General features: G+C 43.1%; 1 protein-coding gene across 1 annotated transcript in view; it reads right to left on the minus strand.

The window, feature by feature from the left end:
- The window catches only part of LOC138979062 (zinc finger protein 835-like), a 60,930-nt gene extending 43,033 nt beyond the window's left edge, over positions 1-17,897 (minus strand). Inside the window, exon 1 of the mRNA XM_070351873.1 lies at positions 17,666-17,897. Coding sequence (XP_070207974.1) covers positions 17,666-17,897 — 232 coding nt within the window. The remainder of the gene's footprint in view (positions 1-17,665) is intronic.
- Positions 17,898-19,414: the final 1,517 nt, after the last annotated feature.

A 19,414-nucleotide genomic window follows, 5' to 3' on the forward strand; every position in this document is an offset into this window, starting at 1 on the left:
AATTTACTCCGGAGTAAATATTTCGTACGAAATTCTTACTCCGAGTACACTTTTCGTATGAGAAAAGAACTCCCGAAGGCACGAAAAAATTACTCCCTCCACGAAATTGTTACTCCCCATTTTTACATTTAGTCAAGTTTTGACTAAATGTTTTAACGTAGAGGGGGGAATCGAGACGAGGGTCGTGGTGTATGTGCGTGTGTGTGTGTGTGTGTGTGTGTGTGTGTGTGTGTGTCTGTCTGTGTGTGTGTGTAGAGCGATTCAGACTAAACTACTGGACCGATCTTTATGAAATTTGACATGAGAGTTCCTGGGTATGATATCCCCATACGTTTTTTTTCATTTTTTCAATAAATATCTTTGATGACGTCATATCCGGCTTTTCGTGAAAGTTGAGGCGGCACTGTCACGCTCTCATTTTTCAACCAAATTGGTTGAAATTTTGGTCAAGTAATCTTCGACGAAGGCCGGGGTTTGGTATTGCATTTCAGCTTGGTGGCTTAAAAACTAATGAGTGAGTTTGGTCATTAAAAATCTGAAAATTGTAAAAAAAATATTTTTTTAATAAAACGATCCAAATTTACGTTCATCTTATTTTTTATCATTTTCTGATTCTAAAAACATATAAATATGTTATATTTGGATTAAAAACAAGCTCTGAAAATTAAAAATATAAAAATTATTATCAAAATTAAATTGTCCAAATCAATTTAAAAACACCTTCATCTTATTCCTTGTCGGTTCCTGATTCCAAAAACATATAGATATGATATGTTTGGATTAAAAACACGCTCAGAAAGTTAAAACGAATAGAGGTACAGAAAAGCGTGCTATCCTTCTCAGCGCAAGTACTACCCCGCTCTTCTTGTCAATTTCACTGCCTTTGCCACGGGCGGTGGAGTGACGATGCTACGAGTATACGGTCTTGCTGCTGTTGCGTTGCGTTCAGTTTTATTCTGTGAGTTCGACAGCTACTTGACTAAATGTTGTATTTTCGCCTTACGCGACTTGTTTTTACTTCCAGTAAAAATCTCGTACGCAAAAATGGGATGCGGGTGAAGGGATAATGCCAATAAGTGATCTCGCGCACACGAATGTCGCGCTACCCTCCTTCCACCCCTTCCACCACCAAGACTAACAGGGGACAGGGGAGTAAAAATTTCGTACACCTGGCATGGGAAGTTAAATTGCTTGTGTTGGGGTGAAGTAATTTATTCGTTATTTATTCGTCAGGGGAGTAACATTTTTGTACGAAATGTTTACTCGGAACTCACCTGCCTTGGGGAGTAATTTTCTCGTGTAATTAGGGGAGTGCTTTTTTCGTAAAGGGAGTAACTTTTTCGTACGAAATGTTTACTCCGGAGTAAAAATCTCGTGGGAGTAATTTTCTCGTGTTACACCGGCTCTTGGTACCTTGATATCGACAAGTCAACGCTTTTCTTACCCTTCACAAGTTCTTGTTCCTTTGACTGTCTCACGACCGTTTGTATGCCTCTCCATTACAAAGACCATTAAGTCCACGTAGTTGTGCACGTTTCGTTTCTTTCTATAATTTAAACGTTCCATGAACTTATCTTTCTTCTTCTTTTTATAAGTCGTCCCTGACAACGTCCGAAACTGCTCTTGAATAAATACTAGAGGTCGGCAAAGTCAAGATAACGAGGACCCTGACAATAAAAGCCAGAACATGTAAAATGTTCGACCTATGTAGAAGCTGGTTAAAAATTCTCCGGCCTGGAATTCAAACAAAAAAGACTCTCCATTTTTGTACCCATTCAACTTAATTGTCGTGTCACACACAGAAGAATGCAAAGAATAGCGAAACCTCAAGAAAAATAACAAGCAAGGAAGAAGAACAAGACAAAAAAGGAGAAAAAGAAGATGTTGAATAAATGAAAAACTGAAAGAAGTAGAAGAAGTAAGACAACACATCAAAAGAATTTCCGAACGCAGAACTCAGAACATTTCAGAAGACGAGGACCGGCACGGTTGGCCTAGTGGTAAGGCGTCCGCCCCGTGATCGGGAGGTCGTGGGTTCGAACCCCGGCCGGGTCATACCTAAGACTTTAAAATTGGCAATCTAGTGGCTGCTCCGCCTGGCGTCTGGCATTATGGGGTTAGTGCTGGGACTGGTTGGTCCGGTGTCAGAATAATGTGACAGGATGAGACATGAAGCCTGTGCTGCGACTTCTGTCTTGTGTGTGGCGCACGTTATATGTCAAAGCAGCACCGCCCTGATATGGCCCTTCGTGGTCGGCTGGGCGTTAAGCAAACAAACAAACAAACAAACAAACAAAAGACGAGGGTAGTGAGAGAAACACAATCATCAGGAGAAAGATCAAGGACCATGTACCTCACTCAGAAAGATCAAGGACCATGTACCTCACTCAGAAAGATCAAGGACCATGTACCTCACTCAGAAAGATCAAGGACCATGTACCTCACTCAGAAAGATCAAGGACCATGTACCTCACTCAGAAAGATCAAGGACCATGTACCTCACTCAGAAAGAGACCTACAAAAGAAATGGAAAAGGAATCGTCAAACAGAACTCCACACCCAAAATAGTTCATCCTCGTTCAATTACAAACACATTGCAACACAGAAGCAAGTAAACAAGCGTGCCGTAACTTCTCCACCAACACACACACATCTCCTCTCACTACAGAACACCCTCCCCCTTCAACCACCCAACCCCTCCCCGAAAAAAAGGGGCATGGAATTGGATCAATGAGAGCAGAAATCGATCAGCAGGCCCTCCAGAAAGATGGGGCCATAGGGGGGAAAAGGCATCGTTACGTCACGTGCGTTGCAACCAGCGCGACCGAAATGTCACCGCCTGTTGGCCAACGGGGGACGTTCACCCTCCTACTACCGCTGCGCTCTCGGGGAACCCCATAACATCGTCACCCGCGCCACCTTCCATCCGCAACTGCGCTCTCGCGGAACCCTCGTGTTTTGTTTTGTCGTACCGCCGAGCTCTCGCGGATCCAAACAAACTCTCTCTCGATCTCTCTGTCTCTCTCTCTCCCTTTCCTTCTCTTTCTCTGTGTCTCTGTCTCTCTCTCGCCTCATAACACTAACATGAACAACCCCACCTTTTTCTCCCTGTCTGTCTGTCTTTCTCTCTCTCTGTCTCTTTATCTCTCTCTGTCTCTTTCTCTCTTCATGAGGCTAACGTGAACATTTTATCCACTCTCTCCTTATTTCCTTCTCTCTGTGTCTCTCTTCATAACACTAACGTGAACATTCATTCTCTCTCTCCTCTCTCTTTCTCTCTCTCTCTCTCTCTCTCTCTCTCTCTCTCTCTCTCTCTCTGTCCATACCGCCGCGTTATCGTGGATTCATTCCTCCAACCTCACTTCCTGTCAGTTACGTCACCACCCCACCACAAGGGAAAGCACGACGCAGAAATTGGGTGACAGAAAAGGAAAGGGAGATAGAACACAAGTGATCTCAACAGCTCCTGTGGCACTGATGGCGAGAGAGCAGATGACACGTGTTAAGCGAGGTGGATGGATTGATGGGTGTGGGATGATGGTTTGAGGGTGGAAGATACTCATCCCACCCGGCAAGGTCGGCGGAGGGTTATACAAGAGATTGCGGCCGAATTGCTTGTGATGGAGTACCTGTGGTTAGCGGGATGATGAAAGACTGAAGATCATCCTATACGACTGATGGATGGACAGATGGATGAATGGATGGATGGCGTTTTTTTGTGTGTTTTTTGCCGAAGAGAATCAAATAATTTATGCACGCACAATGATACGTACATGCACACACTTTCACTTTACACTTTCACACACTTTCACTTTACACTTTACACTTTCACTTTACACTTTCACTTTACACTTTCACTTTACACTTTCACTTTACACTTTCACTTTACACTTTCACACACGTTCACACACTTTCACTTTACACTTTCACACACTTTCACTTTACACTTTCACACACTTTCACTTTCACACACTTTCACTTTACACTTTCACTTTACACTTTCACACACTTTCACTTTACACTTTCACACACTTTCACACACTCGTACATGCACACTCTTTCACCAACAGGCACTAATACCTGTGTCATTGTATGTAGTGCAGACCCGTCCTCGTTTTGCGCTGGCGTGACGTGTAAGACCTAAACAAAATCTGATTTACTTTCTTTACTTTACTTTATTTGGTGTTTAACGTCGTTTTCAACCGTTCAAGGTTATATCGCGACGGGGAAAGGGGGGAGATGGGATAGAGCCACTTGTTAATTGTTTCTTGTTCACAAAAGCACTAATCAAAAAATTGCTCCAGGGGCTTGCAACGTAGTACAATATATGACCTTACTGGGAGAATGCAAGTTTCCAGACATACTGCTTGACTAAAATCTTTACAAAAATTGACAAAATTCTATACAAGAAACACGTAACAAGGGTAAAAAGAGAAACAGAATCCGTTAGTCGCCTCTTACGACATGCTGGGGAGCATCGGGTAAATTCTTCCCCCTAACCCGCGGGGGGAACCAAATCTGATCACATCAGGAAGGAGGTAGTCTTTCGACGGAGGTCAGCGTACAGGCGGTATGAACAGAACATCTGAAAAGCAAGGTCTTAATAGACGGGAACTACATATCTTCTTTTTTTTTTTTTTTTTTTTTTTTTTTGGGGGGGGGGCATGTTTATGACATTGTTGCGCAAGTGTTTGGTCTAATGCAAACTGTCTCGATCAGGTGCGCGCTGTAGGTATCATTTGCAAACAATGAATATATCAATGATGGTAATGGTGGAGGTTTATTTTACGCCAAGTAATCTCAGCGTGAAGAGAAAAGTATGCACAAGCGAAGTTAAGTTGGCAAAAGTTACTAAGCACTTACCAAACAAAATATACACAAAATGAATTAATAAATAAAAGGATAAAAAAAAATCAATAGACATATAACCAAGTAACAGATTGTTCTACTGAATTTAAAAAAATGTTATAGTTTCTATTGTTAAAAGCATGATCCTGTCGTAAGCGTGCTACAACAGACAAAATGTAGTGAACCGACGACTAGTGAATCTACACTTTTCTTTTATCATAGAATTGTACATCGCTTGCTTGCTAGTTTTTGTTGCTGCAACCCTCATGTTTGTCGTGGGTACGCATTGAAATCAGCTCTTAGAATTCAACAACTCAATGCTATTGCTAAACTTAACTTTACTTCAGGTTAAGCTCACGCTCTACAATTGCAACTGCGCGTTTAAAAACTTTAAGTGTTGGATTCTTTTTATACCTACCCATTTGATTTACCGAAGGGATTACGCGGTATTTTTTTTTTCTTTCTTCATTTTTTTCGTTCTTTAATTCTGTACAACGGAAAGTCTTAAAGCGTCCAAAGAAACCTAAACCTTTAAAACGTTTGCATGTAAATTAAGCAGCACACTGGTGGAGAAATGGAAAGTGCAGCGCGCAGATTCCCATTCACTCCCCAAACGACGACCCGCGAAACCAGCAGGTCTTCCACACTGCTCCGTAACAATAACGCAAACCCCTCTCTTCGATCGTCGCGGCGCATTCGCAATCCTCCGTTTGCCCATAAATCGAAAACTCCTTGCCTTTAACTTAATCAACTCAGACTCCCTATGAGTGATTCTTCATTGAAACTCGCATGCCACTTTAAATTCCCGGGCATTCTTAGACACAAAAACGAAAGAAAAGATAATGGAAAAGAGAAGAAGAGAAACTCTCTGTTGTTGGACAAAAAGCCCGAGTGGAAGAAGGCTCGCGAGTTTGTGTGGGACGCTGCTCCGGTCGTGTACAAAAAGCCTTTGTTGTGACGACTACTCGCTAACAATGCTGCAATCTGTCTTATACATGTACGATATAGTTGCCAGAGAAAAATCAATGTGCCCTCTCTGGCATTGCGCTCATAAAAATGGGCAGTTCCGAAGGTAGCACGCTGGGCGTCTTGAAGATAGACACTGAGAGTATCGCGTTTCTATCTGTAACATGATGCAATGGATGTTCGTTTTTAATATCCTATTCTTTGTGATGTCTCTGTATGTCCCTGTCTGTCTGTCTCTTTCTTTCTGTCGGTCTGTCTGTTTCTCTCTGTCTGTGTCTCTGTCTGTCTCTGTCTGTCTCTCTCTCAGACAGACAGACATACAGACAGACAGAACGACAAAGAGAGAGAGAGAGAGAGAGAGAGAGAGAGAGAGAGAGAGAGAGAGAGAGAGGGCGGGGTGTGTGTGTGTGTGTGTGTGTGTGTGTGTGTGTGTGGTAGTGAGAGTGAGAAACAGACAGACAGACAGTCAGAGAGAGAGCCAAAGAGTTTGAGACAATGGGTTTAGGACGGGGGGGGGGGGGGGGGGGGGGAAGAGGGGGGCAGTGAATTTGTAGAACATCCTGTAATTCATACTTGTAACATTCGCTTTCCTAGTTGTAAAAGTATAGATGAAAAGGAAAGAATTCACCATTTCGGGTTTTATATCTCCTACCTTTCGCGATGATTTCCGTAAAGCTGTTCGCAAAAGTAATCCTATTTTGTGATGCAGCTTCTTCTACTCCAATTTCGGATCAAATGCAATGAAAGTTTATTCTTCCCTTGGGTTCTATTTACTTAAATTCAGTTCATTCAACTCCTAGTGCAGTTTTTTTTCTTTGTTTTCTTTATGTGTTCCTGTTATGCTAGGTTTCTTTGCTTCGCTGGAAATACATGTTTGTGAAGTTTAATGTTTGTGGCTCACAATCAAGCCATTTACGCGTTGGCTAACTTTTTCTAAGTCAAACTATTGTACCTTTTTGAAGTTGTATGCTCAGCTCGAGAATGTGTCCCATTTTGCCAAAACAGAGAAACAGGTTTCTGAAGATGTCAAATGACAAAATGTTGTCTTCTTTACAAACTGTTTTTAATGTTGAGCCTTCTTTTCCCCATCGTGTTGCGTCCGTGGGTGCGGGCGTGTGTGCGTGCATGTACACTAGAGAGAGAGAGAGAGAGAGAAGAGAGAGAGAGAGAGAGAGAGAGAGAGAGAGAGAGAGAGAGAGAGAGAGAGAGAGAGAGAGAGAGAATGAGAGAGTGAGAGAGAGAGTGAGAGAGAGAGAGTGAGAGAGAGAGTGAGAGAGAGAGAGAGAGAGAGAGAGAGAGAGGGGAAAGAGAGAGTGAATGAGTGTGTGTGTATGTGTGCGCGCGTGTACGTGTGTGTGTGTGTGTGTGTCTGGGTGCGTGACTGTACGTGCCAGTGTGTGTGTGCGCGCGCGTAACTGTACGGGCCTAGGTGCACGTAACGCTTGACACATTTTGACTTTGCGCGTATAAAATATGCATGCGACGGGATGATTTCATAGTTCTAATCCACACGTCTCAGAAACAGAGTTATAAAGGGGGGGGGGGGGGGCGCGGGGGGCGCTCTGCATTTTCCTGTAAAGAGAGGAAAACCGATGGTTCCCTTCTCAATGCACCAGTTGAAAAAGTGCACCTATCTCAGAGCATAGAACTCGCCAAGCGCAGTGCGAGTGTCGTCAACCCCCCGGGCTCCATCTGGACCGCGGCACGATATCCTAGCATAAATCTAATTTTCAATTTCGTTCCTAAGCGGGCCCTTCACTGGCTGACCTAGCACACAAAATCGTTTTTACAGTGCAACCTCCCCCCCCCCCCCATTTTAAGACCTCTTGTTGGGTTTTCAGATCATGACCACTGTAATTTGACCTACATTTTAAGACCGACTCCTTTTTGAAGACCACCCTCCTCCGATTAAAGAATTCCCCCTGTCAATACCTTGGGCTTGTTTATAACCTTTCTAAATTCACCTCACTACCTATTTTTTTTCTTTAAGATATTGTTTTCTTAGATTTATTGTTCATAACCTCTAGAAATGTACCTCCATTTTGAGACCGGCTCCGTTGCAAGACCTTGCTTACTCAGACCAGGGACCTATATTATAGGTCTATGCTCAGACTTTCTGGGTTTAACCTCTGCAAATCTCCCCCTTTCTTAAGACAGCCTTCCTTTTAAGACCTGTATTTTCTCTCTCTCCAGATGTGGGAAGTTCTTCTTCCATTGTACAATGCGCCATTAAAAAGGGGGACGAAATTGCATTGTTCTCAGCTGCAATACTCAACATGGACGAGGTCGGGTTTTTAAAAAAATTTTTTTTTTATAACTTTTAGTCTTTTTGCCTCGTCTTATTGAAAACAGCTCATACGACTCTTGCTATTTTGATCCTTTCCTTCGTTTCTTTCGTACATAATTATTCTTCTTTCGTTTCAAAATTCAAGATTTAATGCTTTCGCTCCATTTTTATGCAAAATGTAATGTCAAAATTGACCAGTCCGCAATGTCACGCACTTGTGTGCAATTAAAAATAAATCATCCGCCCGTTCTCAGAAGCACATTTTGTGCATGAATTGTAGATTGTCAAAATTGTTGACGCCCACACAAAAAAGTCAAAAATCCACCAGAGGAACTGGCAGTGAAGACGCTGGCCAACTCAAAAAAGACAAAGACAAAGAAAGAGAAAAATGGAAGTCAAGTAGAAAAAGCCCGCACATTTACTCTCTGTTTTTCCTGAGCTCTCCCGTCAGCTTAGCCCCGTTGTGTGTCATTTGGATATCAAGCCTGGCTCTCTTTTCTGTCCGCAAGAGAAAAACGATCCTTCATTTCTTGCCGCTAGAGGGCACGAGCGGCGCTCGCTCCAATCCACAATTCGTATGCTGCCGTGAATGAAAATTAAGGATGTGCTCTGTCTTAGCATGCAAGGGTGCTTTTGCGCATTCCTCCCACACGCACCCTCCCTCCACACCCCACCCCCCTGTCCCCTCACGCTCCCCCCCCCCCCCCCCCCCCTACCCAATACCCCCTTCGTCACTGCCAGAATGCCTTCATATTACAACTTCACTCCCATCTTTTTCAACATGTGAAGCTTCCTGTTTGAAACTACCCCCCCCCCCCCACTTCCCCTTTTCTTGCACCTCCCTTCCCTCCTTTTTCCCCCACCTTGCTGATCATGCAAACATGTCTTTTCTATGACGGCTTACTAGTGCCAAAACCTGGGGTTACCCATTATCACGTGATAATTACTAATTAACGCTGTCAGTTAGTTTTCACTCGTTAGTTACTCATTTTCACGGGATAATTAGTAATTTTCACGGGGAAAATGACTAATTTTTAGTTTTGGCACTAGCAATCCGTCAGGAAGTGAGCCAAAACTACAAATTAGTAATTAACAGGTGAAAGTAATTTTCCCGGGAAAATGAGTAATTAACACGTGAAAATGGTAATTATCAAGGGAAAATTACTAATTTTCCCTTGATAATTACAATTATGAGGTTTTGGCACTGGGGTTACCCAGTATCACGTGATAATTACTAATTAACGCTGTCAGTTACTGTTTTCGCCTGTTAGTTACTCATTTTCACGGGAACATGATTAATTTTTAGTTTTGGCACTAGCAATCCGTCAAAACTAAAAATTAGTAATTAACAGGTGAAAGTTAGTATTTATTCCTAATTAGTAATAAACACAATTATGAGGTTTTGGCACTAGTAAGCCGTCATACTTTTCACTCCCTCTACTCACCTACCCTCAGAAGCCTTTCTCGTTGTGGGTGAGAGGAACAAGTGGTAAGTAGGGACATACAAGAACAAGGAAAGATGACAGAGAGATGTGCTTTGTTTTAACATGCGCGGATGCCTTAGTAATGCTCCTACCACACCCACACACCCCCTCTCCCCCTCCCCTCCCCTTACCCCCCCCCCCCCCTGTCCCTCTCGACACCCCTTCTTCAGCTCTCCAATGTTACCTCAATGTGACACGCCTTTCCACTAGATTGTGCCCTGTTGGACTGAAGTAGGTTAGAAGAACATGACAGTGCAACAGGGCAGGTTGCTGCCGCGCTGACGAAGTGAAGACATCCCTCTCTCCTCACTCTCTCCATTCTCTCTCTCTCTCTCTCTCTCTCTCTCTCTCTCTCTCTCTCTCTCTCTCTCTCTCCCAAACTCTCTCTTTCTCTCTCCCAAACTCTCTCTTTCTCTCTCCCAAACTCTCTCTCTCTCCCCCTTTCTCTCTCCCGAACTCTCTCTCTCTCTCCCTGCCTGATGTAGGGGGCAGACTGACCCGACCTTCATCCCCGCAGGGACACCGCTGAGGTCATTTTTTATGTCCCCCTCTCTTTTCTTTTCGTTGCTCTACACTTCAACTCATCCTGTGTTTTTGTCTCGCTGACCTTTCAATTTTCTTTTCTTCGGCTTTTCTTTTTGTGTGGTGATATAGGAAGGCAAAAACTGTTGCTTGGCACTGAGGTTCTTTTTTGTGTGTGCTCTTCTCTGAATTTTAATCATATGCCCGATTCGCCCATCAAAGATAATACACTGACTTTATTTATTTTTTTTTTACTCCAGAGCTATTTTACTTCAAAGAGTTGTTAAGTTTTGCTGCTTTGAAGCTCTACGTATGATCTTACTCCGAACAAAGTAAGATCTATGACCTAATGTTCTAGCATACTCGACTCGTGCTATATCGTACCGTATGTGGTTTTCTAGTAATATGTATGTTTTCTAGTAACATGTATTGCTTGTGTCTTGATGGGTACATTGATTGTCCACGTGAAATACATTTCAAGCTTTTAAAAATATATCACTCGCGTAACATGGGAACCAGAGGATATGACATGGATTTAAGATAATTTGAAAAGATAGACAATTGATACTGTAGGTTTAAAATAATCAGAAGTGTTCTGACTATGCTCTCAGAGTATAGTGTGGGGAACCCAAATGGGCAAACAAGCTCAGACGTAACCAGACAATTCTGGAACGCTGAAGAAGAAGAAGAATCGGAAGTGTTAACAGGAGTTTTCAATGACAGAAATCAAGAATGCATTTTATTCTCCCTTTGGCGTACAGAATAAGCATTAACATGACTGGGTGGCCGAGTGGTAACGCACTTGCGCTCGGAAGCGAGAGGTTACGAGTTCGACCCTGGGTCAGGGCGTTAGCAATTTTCTCCCCCCTTTCCTAACCTAGGTGGTGGGTTCAAGTGCTAGTCTTTCGGATGAGACGAAAAACCGAGGTCCCTTCGTTTACATTACATTGGGGTGTGCACGTTAAAGATCCCACGATTGACAAAAGGGTCTTTCCTGGCAAAATTGTATAGGCATAGATAAAAAAAATGTCCTTGGAATAATAGGCCGTGAAAAGTAGGATATGCGCCGAAATGGCTGCGATCTGCTGGTCGATGTTAATGCGTGATGTATTGTGTAAAAAATTCCATCTCACACGGCATAAATAGATCCCTGCGCCTTGAGTCTGAGTCTGGAGATACGCGCGCGATATAAGACTTCATATAACATAACATAACATAAACATTCATATCACAAATTATAACCCAGCTTTGCAGTTCGACCCAGGAACCCTTAAGCCCGGGTCCAACTGTTACGAATGTTGACGGCGAACGACAACGATTTGAGATTCGTGGAGAAAATCGCCGAGGTCGTTGTGGTTCGTATTACTTCGTTCTTGTTCGGACGATTTTTCCCAATCATTCGTGGCAAACATCGTTGTGGCAAAATCGTATTATTAACTCGTTGTCGTTCGCCGAAATATTCGCGATAGTGGGACCTTAGCTTTAGAAACGCATGACGTTGTGTAGAGAGGCAGGCAGTCGTGGTTGTGCTTCGCGTTCCCCATTTAAGACGTCGTCAACAATCACAGCTGGACACATGCTGCAGAATTTGATCCACAAAACTCATCATCATGTGCACACATGCACTACAAAAACTGATAATTATTATTGTAAGAAGACAAGGACAGGAAGACAGAAAGAAATAAAAATAATAAAAAGCCAGCTGTATTCTGTCAGCTTCTTTAGGTGGGTTTTTTTTCTTTCTTGCAGCCCCATCTGCTCAAATCTAATTTATTTTTTTATTCTTTTAAATGAACTTGCCGTGTGTCAGTTTTTCTTTTTCTTTTACTGATTTGTTTTCTTCTCTTTCTTTGAATGGCATGAGAAATGAGGTTATGACGCAAAGCCAATCAGGACCCTAATTGCCCGCGTAGTGATACGTTCTGGCTGCAATTAGTGCGGGCAAAGACAAGCATGCTTCGTCCAAATTAGTTCGAACGGAGACCAGCATGCTTTGGTCGCCCAGTCCATGCAATCAGCACCTGACATGCCTTACCTCCCTTCAACAACCTGTCAAGGGGAAAGGAAGGACACATGCAAAAAGAATGACTTACACAGACTGAGAGTGATTTCGTTTCCGTCACGTTCAAGTTCACTTCGGCCACTGGTGTCGTTACTGGGAGTGTTTATCACCGGGGTTTTCTACAGAGCTTCGGTCTAGTAGATTTCATGTTACGAAAGTCATTTTAACCATAGAAGCTGATTTCCTTTACAAAAAAAAAAAAAAAAAAAAGAGATGCTGTTTCCTGATATCACCCAGAGAAAGAATAAAGAGTATTTGCACAAATTGATTTTCCGCGTACTGTACAATAATCATACAAGCATGTAAAAAAACACATCAGAAAATGACGGTACGTTGTGTTTTGTTACTTCCGTGAAATGGGACTGCATTAGTTGCGCTCAACGACGAGCAACGCCACTCTCGATTTATTTACTCCGCGCGCTCTCTAGGCAGGCAAGGCACGAGTATCTAGTGTCATAATCACTCCGCGCAAAAAAAACTTAGTTCTAATCCCAGGGCAATTAGCTCCAATGTCTTGGAGAATGAGCCTGTCTTTCTCTCCCAAAGCATGGCGCGAAATAAATGAATTTGTCCCCGTGGCTCCACTCCCGTGCAGTCTCGCGAGAACGGATTGATGCACGGTGCAACGAATGACGCAGACGAACGAGAGGCGCATGCGCAGAGGGGGACAAGGGGAGGTGACCACGCTGCACTCAGGAAGAAGAAGAATCAAGATGGCTGATTTTGTATTCCGAGCCGTGCGCCATCTTTATCTCTATCAATCAGGGAAACCAACGCAGACAGGTTAAATGATTAAACTCTGAAAGAAAGAAAGAAAGACAGAAAGAAAGAAAGACAGAAAGGCAAAAAAAGGGGGAAAAGGACAACAAATAAATGAATAACGAAGCGGTGAAAACAGAGCACCGGAACGAATAAGTAAGATGAAAACAAGATGGAGCTAAGAGATGGCGATGAGGTTCTTTCGTTGGCACACTTTTCGCGTCATTAAGCTTAATTACGACAAAGCCACGGTGAAAACACCCCGATTTTGGACAAATTTTCAGTCCCCTCGTTTACGCCTGCATAAAAACCAATCAGCAAAGCGGATCACAAAGGTTGTTCAATAAAACTAAACAACGAGGAACATTAAAAAAAAAATCCCCGAAAAAATGATGAGGAAAGAAAGAGCGAAGACAGATCACCAATGAAAAACGCAAAAGAAGATTGAAGAAAAAAAAATCAGCCTTTAACTCTTTTTCGCTTTTGGAAAGAAATTTGCCAAGAGACAAAACATCAGAATCAAAAGCCGCCGCACAAGTCAAGCGCAGGTCAGTGCACGTGTTAATCCCTTTCAAATGACCCAGCTGACCCGGCTGACCTAAGTTTAGCATGATGAATGGGAGGCAACACGCTAACGGACGGGTTGCGTCCCTTGGGGCCTATCATCGGAAACTTCTCCCAAAGAAATGCTCTTACGCTTTCTCCCTCTGGCCGTTGCGCAAGATTATCTTCGACTGCTGCTGATGCTGACGAGTGTTTCATTAATTTAATGCGCAGCGCGTTCATTTTCTTTGCAACAGAAGTATAATGTATTCACTGAATTAAAAAAAAAAAAACCCACCAAAGCCGCTGAGAAAGAGTAAACAGCTATATTTCAGAATACAAGATACAGAAAAGTGGTAAACTACAATTGATACAGTGTATACTGTACGCACACAAGAAGAACTGAATAACTCTCTCAAACCTAACAACAAAAGCTGTATAGAAAAAACCACACATGAAAATAAATCCAATTGAAGAATGCAAAGTCAACAATAACCTGGTGTTAGACAGCAACGCGGTACAAGTATATATCATACACAGTCAAAAGAAAACGTTTCAAACCCCCTCAAAGACTGAAAGCAAAATCAGGGAAAACCCAAACAAGGAAAAACCCAAAGTGCAGTCACAACATCTCACTGTGTCATTGGTTCAGTAGTCAGTCCCCACAAAATTACTAATCTGTAAAAACAAAAACAAAAATTAAAAAGGAAAAAGAAAAAACACGTGAAAAGTTGTGAGGGGCAAGAGAAAAGGGAGTGGGGAGGGGGAGTACAAAGCTTGATTTGACTTGGAAGCCATACAAGTCAAACACGCATTAACCCCCTCCCCCTAATAAAAAAAAAGAAGAAGAAGAAGAAAAAACAGAAATTGTCAATGGCGCTGCGTGGCTTCCTGGCAAGGGTGAAACGTCAGAACGCAAGCGCAAGTGGGGGGAATTTCACTTTGCCAGAACAAGTCTTCGTGTAGCTTTCACACCCATCACCACCACCTCCTGTCCCGGGTTTTTTTCCTCACAATCATGTACTCTAGCGTGTGTAGCTAGCTAGTAGTCCGAATTAGTTAAAAAAAACCAAAAAAAACAATTTTTAAAAAAGAGGATGTTTTGTTTTACAAAATACATGCAAAACCACTGACCTCGGAATAAAGTTAGATCGATAGTTTGAACAGATCCCGTGTAATTGGGCATGCCTGGTTTCCTCTGCCTTGAAGCTCCCTAACATGAGGTAATCGGTGCAAACGAGAGAGAGCAGAGGTTGAGGAGAGAGAGAGAGAGAGAGAGAGAGAGAGAGAGAGAGAGAGAGAGAGAGAGAGAGAGAGAGAGAGAGAGACAGAGACAGAGAGAGAGAGAGACAGAGACAGAGACAGAGAGAGAGAGAGAGAGAGAGAGAGAGAGAGAGAGAGAGAGAGAGAAAAGACAGACAGATAGACAGACAGACAGACAGACAGAGACAGAGAGAGAGCTCGTCCTTTTCACGAGATTGGCACGTTTTTACATAAGTCGGCCTGACCCTAACACGTACAACGGCTGTGCTGCACTGACCGTTTAAAAACAACAACAGATGTTGCATCGTTAAACGTTTATAGTCCACTGTGTTGATTCCCCATTACCTGTACAAAACTCGGATTTAAACATACGGTCCTATAAGTGTGAACGACCCTGTAAGCCTCCACATAATCTTTTACATTGAATGTATGGCAGCATTCTTTCACTTGCATACACGCTTTGGGGGAAATGATTACAATCGTGTTTTTGACAACAACAAAAATTCCTCTTGTTGTTATATGATGATGATGATAATGAAGATGTTGTTGATGAAAAAACTATGGCTGCAGCTGTCAATGGTGTTGTCATCGTTAAGCTTGTGCTGGAAAGAGAAGAGCCTACGAGAGTAATATACATAACACAGAAAGTCTCTCTACCCCCTTCCACAAAGGGACTTGGCTACAAAATAATTAAAGAGGAAGAGTGCGACCGTGACACCCACGCGATTAGTCTCGGTTCCGGAACTCCCGTAATACCCACCGGAAAAGGAAATGCACAGAAACGGAAGAACACACATACCCAATGGGGAGAGAAAACACTAGAAAGGATCCGGAAGTACAGAGAGGCGAGCAGAAAATAAAGGGAAAGAGTGGAAGAAGACCCAAAAGCGAATGCGATGGGACAGGCAAGAGTTAGGAAAGCCAACAGGGGCGAGAGACCAAGGGTGGGGAGTGAGGAGGGGAGGGGGGACGCTGGGGGCTAAGGTAGAAGGCTCTACCCGGGGGCAAAATATGGTAGAGGATAGTAAGGTAGGTAGGTGGGTTAGTGGGGTGTGATGATGGTTTAGGTAGAGGTGAGCAGTATTGGAGCGAGGGGCTTGGAGCAGTGTGTGTGTGTGTGTGTGTGTGTATGTGTGTGGGTGTGTGTGTGTGTGTATGTGTGTGTGTGTGTGTGCGTGCGTGCGTACGTGCGTGCGTGCGTACGTGCGTACGTGCGTGCGTGCGTACGTGTGTGTGTGTGCGTGCGTGCGTGTGTGCGTGTTGGTGGGTGGGTGTGGAGTGTCGGACTAGAAGTTATAAGAGGTAAGAGGACATAATCTTAAAGACGGTGGGGAATGAGAATGGTTGAAAAAGGGACAGGGGTACTGGTGCAGAGAGTGTTAGCGGGGCAGGAGGGGCGGGGGTGGGGACGGGGGGGGGGGGGGGGGGTAACTGAGACAAGAGGTAAGAACATAGGAAGAGGTTGGAGAGTTAGAACGGTGGGACAGAGGATAGCTAGAGGGATGGAGTGAGCGAAGAGTAGAGTAGACGGCAGGGGAGGAAGCTAGGGGACTCCATGCCAATGCCAATGCCAATGCACGGTGCACAACTGCACAGGCTGATGAGGCCCAAGGTGCTACGGCAATGAGATTAACAAGCGGCTCTTATCGATTTTAGGCCCAAACTCCCTCGAAAAACGTTGGCTTCCAAGACATGCCCTGCCTTACAAAACCCCCTGGACCGACCGCCATCAGTGACGTTGACTGCTCAGGCGAGGTGGTGGGGTCGGTGGATAGGTGGGGGGTACGCCAGAGGTACGCCGGTTGAGGCAGGGGGTATGGAAGAGGTACGAATGCCAAAATCCTCATGAAAGTGAATGTCGTTACTCAACTCTTATGAAGGATTTGCATGTACTCAAATCGCTATCTTGTCACAAACCAATATACCCAGAAGGAACAACAAGTTGCGAAGGAAGATAAGATACCAGATAAAGACAAGTTTTGTTTTAATAAGGAGAGCAATGGGATAAGCAAACAGGTGCCTTTTGGGATCAAAGATCCTGTCACTGTCAACCTACCACGGTATACTTCGATTAAAACATGAAACGAGTCCTTTGTGTACTCGTTAAAGATTAAAGATAAAAACACAAAAAAAATATTAGATAGATCCGTATTTATAAGGGTATTTACATAAGCAAAAAGAATTGTGTTTTTTTCAATTAGCCCTGACATGGCCCTAAAGATGGGATGCACGATTCATATGCACAACAGGACCTAGTTACTACATTCAAGCATAACCCGTATATCAACATTTCTTAAACACGTGAAATGTTTGTGTTACAAGAGAGAGAGAGAGTGAGAGAGAGACAGAGAGAGAGAGAGACAGAGAGAGACAGAGACAGGCAGAGAGAGAGAGAGAGAGAGAGAGAGACAGACAGACAGAGAGAGAGAGAGAGAGAGACAGACAGAGACAGAGAGAGACAGAGACAGAGACAGAGACAGACAGACAGAGAGAGAGAGAGAGAAAGAGAGACAGACAGACAGACAGACAGACAGACAGACAGACAGACACTAAACGTTTTCGGCCACAGGACTAAAGACGGTAGGACCAAAAAGTAAGCTAAATGAGAAATGGTAGGTCCTACTCCTTCAATCCCTCAGCCCAGTATTTCTTCACGTAAACACACATTTTGAGTATTACAAAGTGCAAGTTATTTATTCTTTGAACTATAAGTGTTATCAATATCAAGAGAGAGCTATGTTTTCACAATAAAAGTACAGTTTTACACATTCTACAAGCAACCACGGACGCGCGCACACACACACACACACACACACACACACACACACACACACACACACACACACACACACACACCCTCAGTTAGTTCCTCCTCCTCCCCCCGCACTTTTTTTCTTTCTCTCCATCTCGACGCTAATACCCTTAATTCACTTTCCTCTCCAAGAAAAGGATCCTCTTTGGGGTGAGAGATGCGACGAGAAAGAGAATGTTCCCCGCTCAGTACTGCCATCACCTTCCCCTTGTGACGTAAGAAACCCTTACCCCCTTGCAACCCAATTCCCTTACCCCCTACCACCCCCTCCCCCCGACACACACACACCATCTCCCCCTCCCACACCTTGTCCTCCTTTCCCGATCTCGCCACCACTACTAGTGGCGACATCTCTAGGCACTGTGCAAGGTATGGGTTGTGAACGCCTGAAAGTGCTCACAATATTAATTGAAATGATTGAAAATGAATGTACAAAATAAAACAATAGAAATTGATTTGAAATACTAATTAATTTAATCCCCTTTTCTATTTGAAATAACAATTGATTTGATTTATTTAAAAAAAAATCTAAATTCAATTACCTTTTTGTATTGAACGTGAGAGAAACATCTGTCTTAGGAAAAATAGCTAGATCTTTGATGCTTGCTCTTTATGTTCCAAGTTGATGTCATAACAGGAAGGATCGAGTGAACACCCGACGTTTGAATTGTTGATGTCATAACAGGAAGGATCGAGTGAACACCCGACGTTTGAATTGTTGATGACATAAAAAGCAGTTTACACAAATGTCCACGGGACATCCTATGTCGTCCAACTTCACTTAATTTAAACTTTCGAGAGAGAAAACGAACACGAATCTGACAGGACAGCTAATTGGGAAGTGCATGAGGCACTAATACTATGAACAGAAAAGTTATGGATGAAAAAAATCTGATCTTTGAATAAATATAAAACGCGTTGTATTACTTAAATGTGCACGTGTAAAGGTCACAGTTAAAGAAAATCAGGACTTAATTTAGTATGTCTTTTCATTTATATTTTATAAACCCATTGCTGTTTAATTCGGGTCGCTTCCTCTCAGTGGGAAATTAGGGAAAGCTTAATTTAGTACTTCTTTGAACGTATGACGCTTCATTTTAGATGCGCATGTGTATAAGACAAAGCAACAGAAAATCACGGCTAAATTTAGTACTTTGCGAAGCCCAAACACTATAAACAGAAAAAAATATCAAGTTTTTAATGCAAAGGAAAAAATGAGATCTGAACCCGCAACGCCTCTTATATAACATCTGCATGTATAAAGGACGCAACGAGAGAAAAACAGGACTAAACTTAAGCATAGCGCGAAGCACTGTCCCTAAAAACAGAAAAGAAAACATCATGTTTTTGGATTAAAAAATAAAAAGAAGCTTTGAACGCGCAACGCATTGTATAAGATTTGAATGTAAAACGGACGCAGCAACAAAAAGACAGGGCTAAATTTAGCAAACTTTCACGCACTCCCACCAGAAACCGAAAAAAATGTTGAAAATTATATAGAAAAAAAAGCTGATCTCTTGAACGTGTAACGCTTTGTATAAGAAATGCATGTACAAGAGGCACAGAAAGAGAACGTCCACACGGGAACGACCTAATGACGGAAGTGCAGTTACTTCCGTCATCCCTTGATGACGTCACAGCTGATGTCAGCGAGACCCAGCGCGTACAGAACAAAAACTTGCAACAATCACACGCGAAGAGAGGACGAAGGAGGGAATGAAAAGAAAACGAGACAAAATAAAAGAAGAAAAAAAAAACACAATACGGAGGTTTCGAACTTCAAAGAGAGGAAGCTAGGACGAGAAACTTGGAAGGCAAAATGGAAAGCCCTCGAGGAGAAGAAAAAATCAATCGTTGCACGTTCATTC

Source organism: Littorina saxatilis, linkage group LG10 (assembly GCF_037325665.1).
Source record: "Littorina saxatilis isolate snail1 linkage group LG10, US_GU_Lsax_2.0, whole genome shotgun sequence".
Lineage (NCBI taxonomy): Eukaryota > Metazoa > Mollusca > Gastropoda > Littorinimorpha > Littorinidae > Littorina > Littorina saxatilis.